The sequence below is a fragment of the Canis lupus genome, chromosome 32 (genome assembly GCF_003254725.2).
Source record: "Canis lupus dingo isolate Sandy chromosome 32, ASM325472v2, whole genome shotgun sequence".
Classification (NCBI taxonomy): Eukaryota; Metazoa; Chordata; class Mammalia; order Carnivora; family Canidae; genus Canis; species Canis lupus.
Genome location: NC_064274.1, coordinates 19,926,371 through 19,942,558, shown reverse-complemented (window position 1 = coordinate 19,942,558; position 16,188 = coordinate 19,926,371). Strand labels below are relative to the sequence as shown.

General features: G+C 32.4%; 1 protein-coding gene and 1 pseudogene across 24 annotated transcripts in view; one reads left to right on the top strand and one right to left on the bottom strand.

Moving 5' to 3' along the window:
• STPG2 (sperm tail PG-rich repeat containing 2) overlaps nucleotides 1–14,869 on the top strand; it is a 533,064-nt gene extending 518,195 nt beyond the window's left edge. For 5 of the 24 annotated variants that reach the window (XR_007407756.1, XM_049104919.1, XM_049104917.1 and 2 more), the window contains 2 exons: nucleotides 9,456–9,604; nucleotides 14,299–14,869. Coding sequence is in view for 7 of the 24 variants with exons in the window: in XM_049104919.1 (XP_048960876.1) it covers nucleotides 9,456–9,604; nucleotides 14,299–14,302 (153 nt within the window). In the remaining 17 variants the exon portion in view is untranslated. Of the gene's footprint in view, nucleotides 1–9,455; nucleotides 9,605–14,298 lie in introns of those variants that run through there. The other 19 variants (XR_003126950.3, XR_003126923.3, XR_007407748.1 and 16 more) reach the window with 12 other exon arrangements.
• On the bottom strand, nucleotides 4,500–4,800 carry LOC112645076 (cytochrome c oxidase assembly protein COX20, mitochondrial-like; annotated as a pseudogene).
• Nucleotides 14,870–16,188: the final 1,319 nt, after the last annotated feature.

The following is a 16,188-nucleotide window of genomic DNA, read 5'->3' as shown; positions in this document are numbered from 1 at the left end:
TTCTGATTCCAGGGGAAGAGGAATTGTAAATAGAATATTAGCAAAAGGACAGTTGAAAACTTGAAATCATAGAAAAGAATATGTTTTGAGTTTAAAATTTGTTTCAATGAGTATTTTGAAAAAATTCCAATTCCAAATAGTCAGTTTTTAGCACATTGCATCATTTGTGCTTAGTTTCTGTCTTTTTGTCTGTCTCTCTTACACACTCATTCTCATGAATGTATATACATATATTTACACATTATTATTAGTATTATTGTGGAAATTATATATGTGTAACCATTTGAATTTACCAGATTTCACAATCTTTCACCTTTAAATACTTCAGCATGAACCTTCTGGCAGCAAAGGTAGTCTCTTACTTAACAACAACACAATGACCAAATACTGGAAATTTTACATTACTACAATATCATTACCTATAATAGAACCCTTATTCTAATTTTCTGTATCCATGGTCATCTGTTGTCTTTAATTACCATGTTCACCTAGTCTCCTTTAATCTATAATAATTCCTCAGTCTTTCTGGACATTGACTTTCTGAAGCTATTCAGTAGACTTTGTTTCAATACTTGCTTATTCTTTCTTCTATATGCATACTTATAATCACTATCACAAAAGTTATCAGGTCATTGTCCTCTTATCCTTCACTGGCAGGGAACAGTGTAACACATTTTGTCTTTAATATCTCACTGTGAGTTGGAAAGATGTCAGCACCCCAGGAAAAATATATGAGTTGCTATCTTACCAAACATAAAAATAAAATAATGACTCAGTGAGACTAAAATGTCTTAAGCAATGCATTTTACTTCACATAATGAATATATGCCGTATTAGTTATAATTTCTTGATATCTATGGACGTGGCAAGTTAGAATATAGCCATTTTAACTTTCATTTCATTATGAGTTGGAGAAAGAAAACACAGCTTTTAACATTGTATTGACTTTATCTCGATTATAATTCAAATTTCAAACACATTCATCATAATTTCAATGAAATGGCATATATAAATTGTCCTTTAGCTCAGATTAATTTTAAAATCAGCTTTGCAAACCACAGAACACAGAATGTAAAAGTCTAAGTGGACATTAGGTGACTCTTGGCTGCAGACAAGTAGTTTCAGATACTTTTGTATTCTGAAAGCTACAATCTGAACATGATTTCAATGCAGATCAAATACACTTAAGAGCCATCTCATATTCATTCTAACTTCAGGTAGCAAATGCTTGGAATACTAAATAACTGTTTTCATTTCTATATGGCAAGGATGGAGGTCTTTTTACTTCTCCGGCTTGCATGTGATTCAAGAAGAAGTGAGTTGTTCGTTAGAAGATTTTTGTGCATAGTTAATTATGTGCTGCTTTCCATATCACTTCATTTTTTCACCCAACAGTATAATGACTGCTAAAGTTTAGCTCTTTGATCATTGTCACCCCTTCAATGTGTTATTTGAGCCATTAAGATTTTGTTTCTCTCTAGCTTCCTGTTAACATCACCCCATTTCTCAAATGTCATAGTTTAAGATTTAGTGTTTAATTTAAGTTCCATCTTTTTAGTCTTTTCCAGACTTACTCTGTCTCTCTTCATATATTTGTTTATCATTCTTCTGCAGTTTATTTGTAGCATTCGTGATTTTGAACCATTTATTTTATGTCGCATACCATCCTCAGCTTCTAAGTTCATATTTTCAGTGATAATAATATATAGATGCATTCTTCAACAGTTTACCAGAAATATTTTATTTGCTATTTAACTTATATTAAAGAGATGAGATGAAATTACATTTAAAGATATTCTAAGAGGAGGAATTAATCATGTTTGGCAAGTTAGAGTTTAGAACGAAAATGTTGACTTTAATAAAAATTGTTTCCACCCAAAAAATTTGTCTGAAGTAGCATATCTGTATATCTCTATTTTAATCAATATGGCTATTTAAATTATTTAATCTGTAACAGGGTAAGATTTTTCTCATTATTCTTATTAAAACTTAACAATCTATTCTTTCTTGTCTCTTCTTTCAGATGAATTTCAGAATCACTCCACATATTTGTAATAGACTTTTTTAAGAGTAGTTTTCTGTTCATAGCAAAATTGAGTGGAAAATGCAGAAAGTCCCACATACTTCCTGCTCCACCCCAGCCTCCCTATCAAAATCTATGGGCAGCCTGGGTGGCTCAGCGGTTTAGCGCCGCCTTCAGCCCAGGGTGTGATCCTGGAGACCGGAGATCGAGTCCCACATCAGGCTCCCTGCATAGAGCCTGCTTCTTGCTCTGCCTGTGTCTCTGCCTCTCTCAGTCTCTGTGTCTCTCCTGAATAAATAAATAAAATCTTTAAAAACAAAACAAAACAAAATCTTCCACCACAGGATACATCTTTGATGAACAATGAACCTACACCGATACATCATTATTATCCAAGGTTCAGAGTTCACTTTAGAGTTCACCTAATGCTATAAATTCTATGGATTTGGATAATTGTATAATAACATGTATCCACCATAATGGTATGATGCAGAACAGTTTCACTGCTCTGAAAACTCCTTTGTTTTCTATTTATTCATCCCTACTTCCCACTATCCTCTAATAACCACTTATCTTTTTTTTTCTGTATCCATAGTTTTGTTTTTCCAGAATGTCATACAATTGGAATCGTATAATATATAGTACAGTATATAGTCTTTTAAGCTTGGCTTCTGGCAGCTAGTAATATGCATATAAGGTTTCTCTATGGCTTCTCATGGCTTGATAGGTCATTCATTTTGGCACTGAATAATATCCCATTGTCTAGATGTAGCGCAGTTTATTTATTCATTCACCTGCTGAAGGATATTTTCACTGTTTCCAAGTTTTGACAATGCTGAACAAAGCTGCTATAAACACCTGTGTGCAGGTTTTTTGTAGACATAAATCTTCAACTCATTTGAGTAAATACCAAAGCGTGTGGGTTGCATAAGAATATGTTTAGGTTTGTAAGAAAAATAACTCTCCCAAAATGGCTATACCATTTTACATTCTGACCAACAGTGAGTGAGTTCCTGTTGCACCACATCCTTACCAGCATTTGGTGACATCAGTTTTTTTAATTTTGGCCATTTGAATAGGTATGTAATGGCATATTGTTGTTTTAATTTGCAATTCCCTAGTGACATATGGTGTTGAGCATCTTTTCACATGATTATTTGCCATCTGTATATCTTCTTTGCTGAGATCTCTGTTCTGATCTTTTGCTCATTTTTTAATCAGGTTGTTCAATGTGAAGAGCTCTTTGTATGTTTTAGATAACAGTTCTTTATCAGATATGTCTTTTGCAGATATTTCCTCCCAGTCTGTGACTTGTCTTTTCATGTTTTTGACAATGTCTTTGGCAGTGCAGAAATTTTTAATTTTGATGGAGGCCAGCTTATCAATGATTTCTTTCATGAGTCATGCCTTTGTGTTGTCTTTAAGAAGTTAGTGTGAAAACTGTGGTCATCTAGATTTTCTCCTATGTTGTCCTCTAGGAGTTTTATATTTTTCCATTTTACATTTAGGTCTATGATCCATTTTTAGTTAATGTTTGTGAAGGGTATAAAATCTGTGTTTAGATCCACTTTTGTGCATTTGGGTGTCCAGTTGTTCTGGCACCATTTGTTGAAAAGATAGTCTTCTCTCCATTGTTTTGTCTTTGCTTCTTTGTCAAAGATCAGTTGACTATATTAGTGTGGATTTTTTCTGGACTCTTTATTTTGTTACCTTTATCTCTTTATCTAATCTTTCATCAATATCACATTATCTTGATTACTGTAGCTTTGTAGTAAGTCTTGAAGTTGGATACTGTACATATTTTTTGATAGTGAACAGTGGCCATGTAGAATAGCTAACTTTTTAAAATGACCATGGCACCATTCTATTTTTTCCTATATTGAGAATAATTATAAAACATTATCAGAAGTTTCTCTAGAGATTTTGAGAGGCTTTATTGGCATTCCTATTATATAAACTGATAAAATAAAAATCATCGCAGTTACCAATTTGTGAAAAATCAGAATAATTTTCTAAAAATAAAATCCTAGACCTGATGTAATTTGTCTTTTCTTCTATTTATTCTAAATCTCCACTTTTAAAAAACATTTAAACATTTAAATTTGCATGGGCCCATAATAGAAAGACACAATATTTCCTATCGTTTTATTATGATAGTCAGTCACTTTTTACAAATCTGATTATTCCAGTACCAATAACCTTTGAGTACATCTTTTTCTTGTTGACTTGAAATGCCAATTTTACCATGTGCTGAATGCCTATGTTTTGTTTTGTTTTGTTTACAACCAACACATCCTTTATTTACTTGATTGAAAGTCTAATGGTACATATGAGGCTTAATAAAGTTGCCCTCCACTTTATTCTGACTCCAGAGTTGTATTCTGATGCTTGAGACTGCTTAACTGCTGCTCTTGTCAGTGGTTGGTTTTCTTTCAGGATCAAGGTGGGTACTTTTGTACAAAATCTTATTTTTTTTTCAAAATCTTATTTTTAATTCCATCTTTGGCAATTCTTTCCTAGATTCTTAGCTTTGCATAATTATACCTACAGTGGAACCAGCATCCTAAAGTCACCAAGATAAATCCTCCTACTCCAACGTCACATGATCTTCTATTCCTACTAATTAGCAAAACATGTCCAAGGCCAGCCACAACCGATCCTAGAGAACCATACAATATCAAATCTCGTGCACAGGGAATGTTTTCAACATCTAAAATTCCTAGGAGCTTAAAGGGCTTTCCCTTGGTGGGCTCCCCGGGCTCTGGCGTGCTGGCCATGGCTTCAGGTGGGTGCCTGCCTGAATGTCTATGTTTAGCACTGAATTTACCACCTGTTTTTGGGCATAAGGCACATTGTTTTAAATATATAGATTTATATTATTTTATAATATCATGTACATACCACCTCTCTAAATCTTTCTTAGGTGTATCTTCAGTTTTAGACCTTCAGATCCAGCCTTTGGGGAAAGGTATAGAGAGGACTGGTGGGGTGAATAGCCATAGGAAAATTTTCATTTATTTCCACTGCTATAGATAAAGCCTGATACCTGTATTTCTACTTTCTGAATTCAGGCATAGTAATATCTTGGCTTTCATGTGACTTCTAATGTCAGAAATATAATTGGCCATACTTATTTCTAAGTTTGTTCTATGTACAGTGCCAGGAATGAAACTTGGGACCTCTCAAAACTATACTGACTCTGTTATTTCCCTCCCAATGATACCATGCTACTTCCTCATTTCTAGATCAAGAATGAGAAAATGTCAACTCCTGGAAGTCAATATTTTTTATTGGGAGTGAGTTGAAGATGCTAGATAGGAGGCTTGAATCAAACTTCTAAAGCCCACTTCAGTTCATTTCAAATCATCACTAATATATCTATCAGTAATTCCTTGAAAATTTCATCAGACAAATGTCTTGTTCCTGTTTCTCAACATTACCACGTGATTTTCTTTAATCATGTATTTCCTTAGTCATTTATATGGGAACCTGAGCAAGAAGAATACCTGATGCCACTTATATACAGAAAAACAAACAAAAAGATATCAGATAGTGTTTCCCTTAATTACATTTTATTTAATCTACAAATTTATGTATAACTAGATTTATCTTATAATCCTTTTCAACTATTACTATAGAAGATTGCTCTTTTGTTCCATGGAACATCAATACCTTCATATGTCTTAATTATACTATGGATTTTGTCCCTACTGTATTTTCTGGAACATTTCATTGTCAGTTATCCTTTCTCACTCTCAATTATGAGGTGATTCCCATTGTCTTTTAAATACTTTCAAATCCCTTCTGATTTTTTTAAAGATTTTATTTATTCATTTGAGAGAAATAGAGGGACAGAGATAGGTGACAGAGATAATAAGAGAGAGAGCAGGAATGGGGAGGACAGAGAGAAGCATGCTCCCCATTGAGAAGGGAACCTGACTCAGGGCTTGATCCCAGGACCCGGGATCATGACCTGAGCAAAAGACAGATGCTTAGCTGACTGAGCCACCCAGGTACCCCCTCAAATCTCTCCTGTTAAAAAAATATATATATATTTGTGTGTGTGTGTGTATATATATATATATATATATACCAATATTTCCAGACCTTTCATTTACCTTTGGCTATTTCTTTCTCTTTTCTGTTTTTGAAAAGAGAGTTCTTGAAAAGTTTCTCCTTAGTGCTATCCTTCCTTACTTCTCAATTTCCTCTAATCTGGCTTATAATCACTTTACTTTACCTCAACTAAGATAATCAGTATGCTTCTCTCTCTCAATATGAAGAATATTTCTCAGTCTACTTATTATTAGACTTCTCAGCAGGGTTGAAATCTTGGTACACTCTCTTGCATGCTCTTCTCTTGGCTTCACTCACACACTACTCTCTGATATTACTCCTATCTCTCCACCTGCTCCATTTTCCTATATTTTATAGGTTCCTCTCCATACATGGCCATGAATTTGGGAGTTCTTAATGGCTTGACCCTGAGTCCTTTCTCTGTGCTATAATCTTTCAGTATTCTTTGTATATAACCGGCACATTTTCATCTTTAACCCATTCTTCTCCTCTGAGCAGTGGACTTGTGGAGACTTCCCTGCTCTGGAAGGTAATTGTAATCTGAAAACCTCTTGTGAGTAATTCTTATTTAAATAAACAAAAATAAATAATTCCCATCGAAATTGATAATATAAAATTATTTCAATAATTAGGTAAGTATACATATGATATTCAATGTTTGTGTAATAAAAACATTAATGCAAAATATAGTAATGAATGATTTTTCCAAAAGGCAAATCAGAAATCATCTCTCACCCTCTTTTTAATGAACTTCAATGGTCTCTCATTACTTTTAGCACAAAGACTAAAAATCTTAAACTTGCGACTTACCTCTACATCATCGCTTTTCACAATGCCTCCCTTCCCCTCTGCCACTCCAGGCCCATTGGTCTTCTTTCAGTGACTAGAACATGCTACAGGTCTTTGCATACAGGTCTCTGAGCCTGCACTATATGTCCCTCCATCTTCCTCTTTCTTTTTTTTTTCTTCCTCCTCATTGTAGCCTAAACTAGGGTCTGTCCATTCTCCAGGTTTCCAACTTCAATCATCACTTTCTTAATAAAGCCTCTCATTGCATTCCCATTTGTCTCTGTGTACCTCTCTTTGAGAGTTCTTAAGATATCATAAGGCCTAGAATTTTGTTTGTTGGCAATTTTATCGTTAGACCCTAGTACAATGCCTGGTATGTTAAAGACACTTGGTATTATTCACTTGTGGAATGAATGACAGAAAGGAGGAATAAGTAGAATCTCCCATTTTGCTTTTTTAAATCATGAAACATTTTGGATTATGACTGTAGTTTTGGGGTTAATTCTATGAATGTTGATTTGTTGTTATTTTGTATTATTTCTAAATCATTTATATTTATATTTCCTTTAATTTTATACTTATTTAAAATGCTCTTATAATTTTTTGAATGATTGAGAGTTTATTCTTCAGCTTTATTTAGTTCTAATTTTATTATATTTTCCTGAAACATATTTTTTACTTGTAAACAAATACTAGATATTACTCAAATTAATGTTATTTTCCTTATGCTGCATTAAATTTATTGGAATTGTATAAATATATTTCTGCTTGCTCATGCTTTTAAAAGAGAATATCTATGAAAAATTTGTATTTCCTGACAGCAAGATGTGGGGATTGCCTGACTCTGTTCTTGTTTTCTGATCATGAAGATAATCTGCCTTTTAATTTTATCCTGCTATAATAATATATCCCACTGAACTTTCAGTGTTTTTGCAGACCACTAGACTGAGGGCTAATTTCACCAGCTCTGTTTCACAGTTCTGTAACTATAAGGATGAAAATTTATTTTTATGTGAGTTCATGTAAAATGCTTATTTTGGGGGAGAAACCGTACAAGATAAAGATAATAATAATTATTATTAAGTAATAAGTATTACTTAATAATGTTTTTGATATGCCAGGCTTGATATGCTTTAAACATATGAACTCATTTAATTCTCAAAACAACACTACAAAATAGTTATCATTCTATCATCCTTATTTTTTAAATGTGAAAACCAAAGCACAGGGAGAGAGGTTAAATAAGTTGCTTAAGAACACACAGCGATAATAAGACAATTTGGTTCCAACGAAAGCCCATGCTTTTAACCACTAAGCTGTATTCCTGCTCGAGAACAAAGACTACTTTACATACTTTAGTTCAACTAATAGATCCAGAAAGTCCATATAAGGTAGATAGCATTAACTCCATTTGAAAAAGGGGAAACTGAAGTTCAGAGAGGGGCAATAACCTTCCAAAGGCCCCAGACATTTCAAATGTCCAAGTTCAAAATTGCACTGACATCTACTAATTATCCTTCTGCATAAAGCTGACTCTAAACCTGTAACTTTCATCCTATTACATACAGGCAATGAAAAGTGTAAATCTAAGAATACAATGTTCTCAACAATTTGTACTTATCAACTACTCATCTTAATTCCCAACTTCTTTATGTGTCCTGTTGTTCAGTGTTCTTGTAGAGAGAGGCATGAGAACGAACAAAAGACAAATGTTGATTGCACTGTGCTAGGATTGGTACCTATCTTATGGGAGGCATTCAGTAGATATTGGTTGAATGAATATTCCATAATATATTTTTTTTAGTGATCTTCTTTTTTTGTAAGAGATTTGGTAAACATCTCTCATAGCAGTTGAAAATCAGACACTATTTTTCTTTTCTTTTCTTTTCTTTTTTTTTCTTTTCTTTTCTTTTTTTCTTCTTTTCTTTTCTTTTCTTTTCTTTTTTTTCTTTTCTTTTCTTTTCTTCCTTTCCTTTCCTTTCCTTTCCTTTTCTTTTCTTTTTTTTTTTTTTGCTTTTGGTTTTTTGATTTTTGCTTTCTCAATGTTTTCATTGGTAAACAAATGGTGAATGTAAATGGATTATCTTGTGATTGCATGTTCATAGCACCAAAGATAGTTTTGGGCAGATGATATGCATTTAATCAATATTTGTTGAAATGATAAATGTTAAGAGAAGGCACATCAGAGACATCAATATCTACCTTCATAGGAAGCAAAGTTTATTTTGATAATAAAGATGATTTGATATTGATATATACAAAAAGCTATATCTTTTTAAAACGTGATTTAGACAAAAGATTTTGGTCTCTCTCAAATAGGTATACTCTTCAGCAAAACTATTAAAAATGCTTTAGTTAACCTCATGACTAGCAATTACCTTATACTTTAAAGCACATTTATAGATATTAACTCTAGGAATCTAAATGTGTACAATATTAATGAATAGTATTGGTAAGTTGTAAGTTATTTACATTAATGAGCTCTTATAGATTTACAAGAAATAATTTTTCCAAGTTTAGGAATCATATAATTAAAATATGCTTTTCATTTTTTGAATATCCATAGCTCAGTCCATTCTTAAGACATTCTGTTCTGAAGAGGACATTTAATGTTACATTGCCAAATACTTCCTTGATTACAAGAGAAAACACTTTTCCTATAGATCAAAAAGCCAAACAAAAATACTCAGGAAGCAAAGTAAAATCTTCTAAATGGTAAGTATGCTATATTTTAACAATTTATAAATTATCTGTCATACAGAATCTCTGAGACAATCTTTTTCTGTCTTCAAAGCAATGCATTTGTATCCTTATTCTAGATATTGGTTATGTTTAGAGTCCCAGGGAATAAGTAACATATTATGGTAGAGGGCAGTCTGCAGGCTTCTAGAAAGAAGTGCTAATCTGGTTAAGAATAGCCAGTATATTTTCATTTTTCGAAGGTCTGCTTTTCATTTGCCTTTACTGCTAAGATAGAAGAGTTACCTTAATAAGGTGAAGTTGACAGCATTTCTTTTAATTAACCTATCTTTTAGCACTAAGAAATCTAAAAAATAATGCCATGCTTTAGTCAGTTATTGTGTATTTAGGCTTTTTCAAACAAATTATATAATCAAGTAAGTTTGAACTAAGAATATTCCTAAGCAGATAGTTTATAGGTATGGGTTAAACACTGAGTATATAGTAATGACTAACAGTGGTTTAGACTTTAATTTGGGGAATTTTTTTTTGTAACATAAGATGGGCTTGAATAATTTGATGTTACTGTATTCCAGACAAAGATTGCTTTTCATTTCAGTATCCACACCACAAAATGGCATTGTATTTCAGGAACTGATCAAGATTATATTAGTTGCAAGGGAATTCGATTCTAAACAAAAAAGTAGTTATTAAAATAATAAAATATAGAGTTTAATATCTCATAAATTGTTAGACCACTTATTGGAATAGTAGATCAAATTTGTCTAGATGTCATCAGAGTTTATTCTTGCCACAGCCTGGACCTCTGCCATCCATAATGTAGCCAGTGGTCACATGAGACTATTGAGCACTTGAAATGTGGCTATTTCAAATTGGTATGTACTGTAAGTCTAAAATGCATACCAGATTTTGAAGACTTAGTTTGACAAAAAAGGATATAAAATATCTGATTAATAATATATTTTTTTAATTTAATACATGTTGAAATGATAGTATTTCAGATATACTGGGTTAAGTTAAATATACTATTATGATTATTATAAGCTGTTTATATTTACATTTTAATATGATCATAGGCTCATATTATATTTCTTTTGGACAGAGCTGGTCTAGAACATCTATGTTTTAGAATAGTGATTTCATCACTATATTACAAAACAATGTCTACAATAATGTTTTATTTTCATTTCAATTTCACACATTATACTTTCACTTCGATTATATATTTTGTTATGACAGGGAACAATAGCCCATTAAATATTCATTATTAATTATTAATATATAGTAAAATTATTTAAAATGCAAATATATGAAGACTATTTAATGTTATTTAAAACTACTACCCTGACTTGTGTGCTATAAGTGTCATCATTTTTAATTCTATATCTATTTTTGATACCATGAAAAGTTGTTATTGTCATTTCTTAAGTTATATCTATTTAGATTTACCCATATATTTATCTGTTTCATTGCCCCTTGTTCCTTCTTGCATTTTTATGCTTCTCTTTGGGATCATTATTCTTCTTTCTAATGAAATTATTTTTATCTGTGTTCATGAAGGTTTTCTGTTGGTGAGTTCTCTCCCTTTTTGTTTGGAATCATTTTTATTTCATCTTCAGTTTTGAAAGATATTTTTCCTGGATAAAGAATTAAGGGTTCCTACATATATTCTTTTAGCACTTTAAAAATGTCACTGCACCGTATAATGCCTTCCATGGTTTCTAAGGAAATGTTTTCCTTTGAAAATGATGTTCCTTTTATTTATCTGGCTGCATTTTCCAAAGTTTCTCTATGCATTTTAAGAAATTATTTTTAATGTCCATAGGTTTCCTGCCCCTACTCGAATCATCCTTGGTGTTTGCTAAATTTCTGAATTGTGTAGGTTGATGCCTTTTTGTCAGTTGTGTAAAATCATCATCTCTTAAAATATGGCTTTTATAACATTCTCCTTTTTATTTTGATAATGTAATTACAGATATTAAGTCTCTTTACTGTGTCTCAAATAACTTGTATATTGTTTTATATTACAGATCCTATTTTCTTGCTACACTTCAGTCTATTTTCTAACACTCTGTCTTCTAGTTCACTAATCTTCTCTTCAGTGGTGCAGTCTGCAATTTAACACATCTATTGCATTCTTAATGTTAATTATTATATTTTAAATTCTATAATTTTATTTTAATTATTGTTTATGAATTCCAATTATATGGTAAGATCCTCTATCTTCTCAACAATTTTGTTACACTTTTTACTCTTCATTTATTTTGAAGACGACAAACTCTGATTCATCTTTGGATATGCTTTTATTGTGTCTTTAGTCTCTTAGTTTCTGTCTTTTGATTCTGTCTCCTGGCATGGATAATAAGCTTAATCAAATGTCGGTCATAACTTATGAAAACTTATAGAGGTAATTTGATGCTTTATTTCATATTGTCTTTCTCCAGACAGGACAAACTTTCACTATATCTCAGGCATCTTATAATGGGGCAAACCAACCTTTCCTAGTGTGGGATTTTGCTTGTTCAGGATTGAACAAGGTTTCAATGTTTTTTTGTTTTGTTTGGTTTTGGTTTTTGTTTCAGTGTTTTTGTGAGAGTTGATCTAATGCCCATCATGTATGTTCCTAGGGTGTAACCTTTCTGTGATCTTAACAGGAAGTCAATGATAATCACTAGAGCTCCTACTCCAGGTTTTTTACTTCCATGCTCTGAGGCTACCAAACACTCTGTGTAGCTGCCTAGATCTTTAGCTACCACTTTGACTCTACTTCTTAGTCCTTTGGCCCTGCCCTACATCAAATAAAATCTAACAAATGTCTTGAGGGGAAAAATGATACAATGCAAACTCATCAATGTTCTTCCCTTCCTTTGTTGATTTTGTCCCTTCAAGTCATATTATCCTGGACTTGAGCTCTAAAGTTTGTTTCTATAGACCCCGAGAAAGCCAAAATCTCAATTTAGATTCTTATCCAGTTTGTGATTATCTTCTGTACTACTTTAAAATTAAAAGAGTCCTCTAAGGGAACGTGAGGCTCACCTCAATGCTATTCCCTCCTTGACTTTCTCACTAGGTTCCTGGGCCTTATAAGACCTGGTTTGAGCAGGGAGCCCAAAGTGAGGCTCAATCTCAGGACCCTAGAATCAGAACCTGAGCCAAAGGCAGACACTCAACTGATTGAGCCACCCAGGCAACCCCTCCATTCTCTTAAATAAACATAAAAGGAAATAAATTCTTTAATTTTTCTCAGACATTTGGTCTGAAATGAGTTACTTTGCCACATCTGAAATTCTACCTTTATTATAGTTTGCCTTATTTTCCTTTTACCTCTAAAATAATTTCTGAAATCCTATATCTTTGGTGAACATTTATAACTAAAAAGAATATCTCTTGGACATGATATAGCCTGACATGTAACTATTTACTCAACATCCTACTAAAAATATATATATATTCTTTTGTAAGGAAATGTATTTTCTTATTAAACTAACTTGCAAATCTATTTCTTTGAAGATTATTATTGTCATAAACTAAAAGAATGTGTTAAGGTTATATATTTAGTTACTTAATTATTTTTACCTGATGTCACACAAAAATAAGTCCTTCAAAAATGTTTTAGTATCTCAGATATGCCCACCCACACCCCAAACCCTTTGTGAAATTGACCTTCAGAAGATGAAACCAGGCTAGCAACTTGTTCAACACTACCATTATGGATGAACAAAAAGATTGTTTCCATCTTCTCTGTTTATGTACTCTCCTAGCATTACCACCAGAGAACTTCACAAAATGGCATTAGATGTCCATTCACAAAAAGGCATTTAGATTTCGTCACAGAAAACCTCACAAAATAGCATTAGATTTCCATTCAGAATTATTCTACATTTCAGTCAGCATAGTGTCATTTGGAGGCTTCCTCCTTTAATTAACTTTCAGGAAAAACAAATTTATTTCACAATTAGAGAGAAATGTAATGCTCGGCTGAGCTGCTACTCTAACTCTAAAGAAAAATGAGTAAGTTAACATGTTCAAAGGGCTGCTATCAGCTCCACTCATGTTTGGATGAAGGGAGAACAAGCTAGATAACAGAAGGGTGTTAGATGATTGAAAGTGGGAAAGAATTGCCATCTGAATAACAAATAACAGAGGTGATGTCACCAGAACAAATTTTTGGACTTCACAGGTTTACCCTGGGTCAATCAAGCCACATTTTGTTCAAATGTTCCTGGTCATAATGGAAATGAACATAAAATATTTTTGTTATGTGTAGTCTCACATACATAAAGCTTAGTGAAAGAACTGATATTTCTTCTGAGATGGAATCTAGTATAGCCTCTTCCGTGTTACAAGTACATTTTATAAATAATTTAATTATAAAAAAGCTGAAGTTCCAGAATATTAACCAATGGAAAAATTAGTACATTAAATTATATTTTGAAAGTTTGAACAGCTTATTTGGTTGCTATTTCTTTTCTGTTCTCTCAATTGGATTAAATATATTAATATTATGATGTACTTTCCAAACAACTGCAGGTATTATATAAATTTAATATACACTTTTAACTACCTTGTGTCTCTAGCAGAGTCATTATCCTAAAAGCTAGGATTATCACATAATATGAACTACTTGATATCAGTGATACTTAGTAAATCCAGTTAGAAAAAAAAAAAGAGCATTCTGTGAAATTTTTGTATCTTTTCTTTTATTTGAGGTAATGAACTGGAGGAGCAATCTGAAAGAATATTTTGGCTTAGGTTGAGAAGTACAATAGAGACAGCACTTACTGAAACAGCTTTTCTTTCCCTGCAGATATATTGTAAAGGTATTATCTATTAATATAAAGATAAGCTGACAGTTCTCTGACAAAGAAGTAATTCCATTTTGATGATGCCCTCCACCAGCTACTCAAAGGAATATAATTGTTCTTCTAACCTTGAGAGATAGAAAAATCTGTTCTTGTAAGACATTTAATTCTCTATTTTTTTCTCAAAAATTTCCTATTAAAAGAGCAGTATATATATTCATTGCATTCTTTCTAAACATGTATTACTAGTGCTTCCGTATAAAATACAATGCTGAATAAAGACATCTGAAAACCTTTTCTTTTTCACTTTTGTATTTCATTCTCTAACCAGATAATACAATTGCTTTCCAAATACTAGGTTTGCTGAAAATAGGTACATGATGTTATTATATGTATGTGTTATCCACTTGACTTATTTTCTTACTCTTCATTTCTCTGAAATTATAAAAGTGGAGAATAAAAATCATACAAAATATTATTTACTTTGTGTATGTTTTATTTTGTGTGAAGTTTATGTACAGTTAAGAGATCAGGGAAAAAGTTATTTAATTATAGCAACACATAGGGCCCTCTGGGTGGCTCAGTTGGTTGCATCTGACTCTTGATTTCAGCTCAGGTCACGATCTCAGGGTTGTGAGATCGAGCCCCCATGAGAGTCTGTTTGAAATTCTCTCTCTTCCTCTCCTTCCCCCTCCCCCTGCTGGTGATTGCTCTCTCTCTCTCTCTCAAAATAAATAGACAAATCTTTTTAAAAAATTGTAGCAAACATTTAATTTTATTTAATAGCCTATATAATTGGGGAAGGTGGAAAAACTTAAATATTAAATCTCAAGACTTTGGGGTTAATGGTATGCTTCTAAAATGGTCTTGAAAAACAAATCAGTCAGAGATAAGAATTTGGGTCAATGATTCTTAATTTGGAAGGGTCCCATAAGGTCCTTTGAAATTTTGATAAAAGCTATGGAAATATCTTTGATAAAAAACCCCTAAATTTTAACATGTAATTTCAAAGGATTCAGGTACCCCTGAAATCTTTTCAGTGTATTCTTGTTTAAGAAAACTTCATCTAAAATGTCTTCATTCACCAATCAAAAATAAAAAATAAATAAATAAAAATAAAATGTCTTCATTAATGTAGCTAAAATCAATCATTCAAGATTAGAATAATAAAACTCAGAACAAATGGTCAACAAGTACTTGCTCTTCCATTGCAATGGATAAATTGAATTGAGAAAACAGCACAGAATTGAGAGCTGATGGAAACTCTGAGTTCATGTCCTAGCTCTGTAACCTTAACTAAAGTTCTTCATCTTTGTTCTATGGCTGCTTTTAAAAGCAAGATGTACTAGGTCAGTAGTTTTCAAACATAGCTGCTGCTTCACCGTCTCTAAATGAATTGATAAAATACCACAGCTTCCCAATATCTAACAACTCCACAGCTACTGTGGTCTGTACTCTGGGACGAAGCCCTGGAACCTGTATTATCTTCTAGGTGTCGATGTGGTGATAAATTCTACCTACATAATTCCCAATGTCTTTGTCATCTCTATAGTATTTTATTCAGCAGTTGCCTTTTCATATGCCATGTGAACCATGGAAAATATAGTTTTGGTCACAGAAAATTCAGAAAACCAAGAGCATTTGAAGTATATCCTATATGTTGCAACAAGCTTGCATGCATTCTTTTCAGGTAATATCTTATAGAATGATTTCTATCATCTTCCTCTTGATTGTATTCCTCTATAATATATCACATAATATGAAAATCTGTTCATGAAAGAAAAATCGATGAAAATT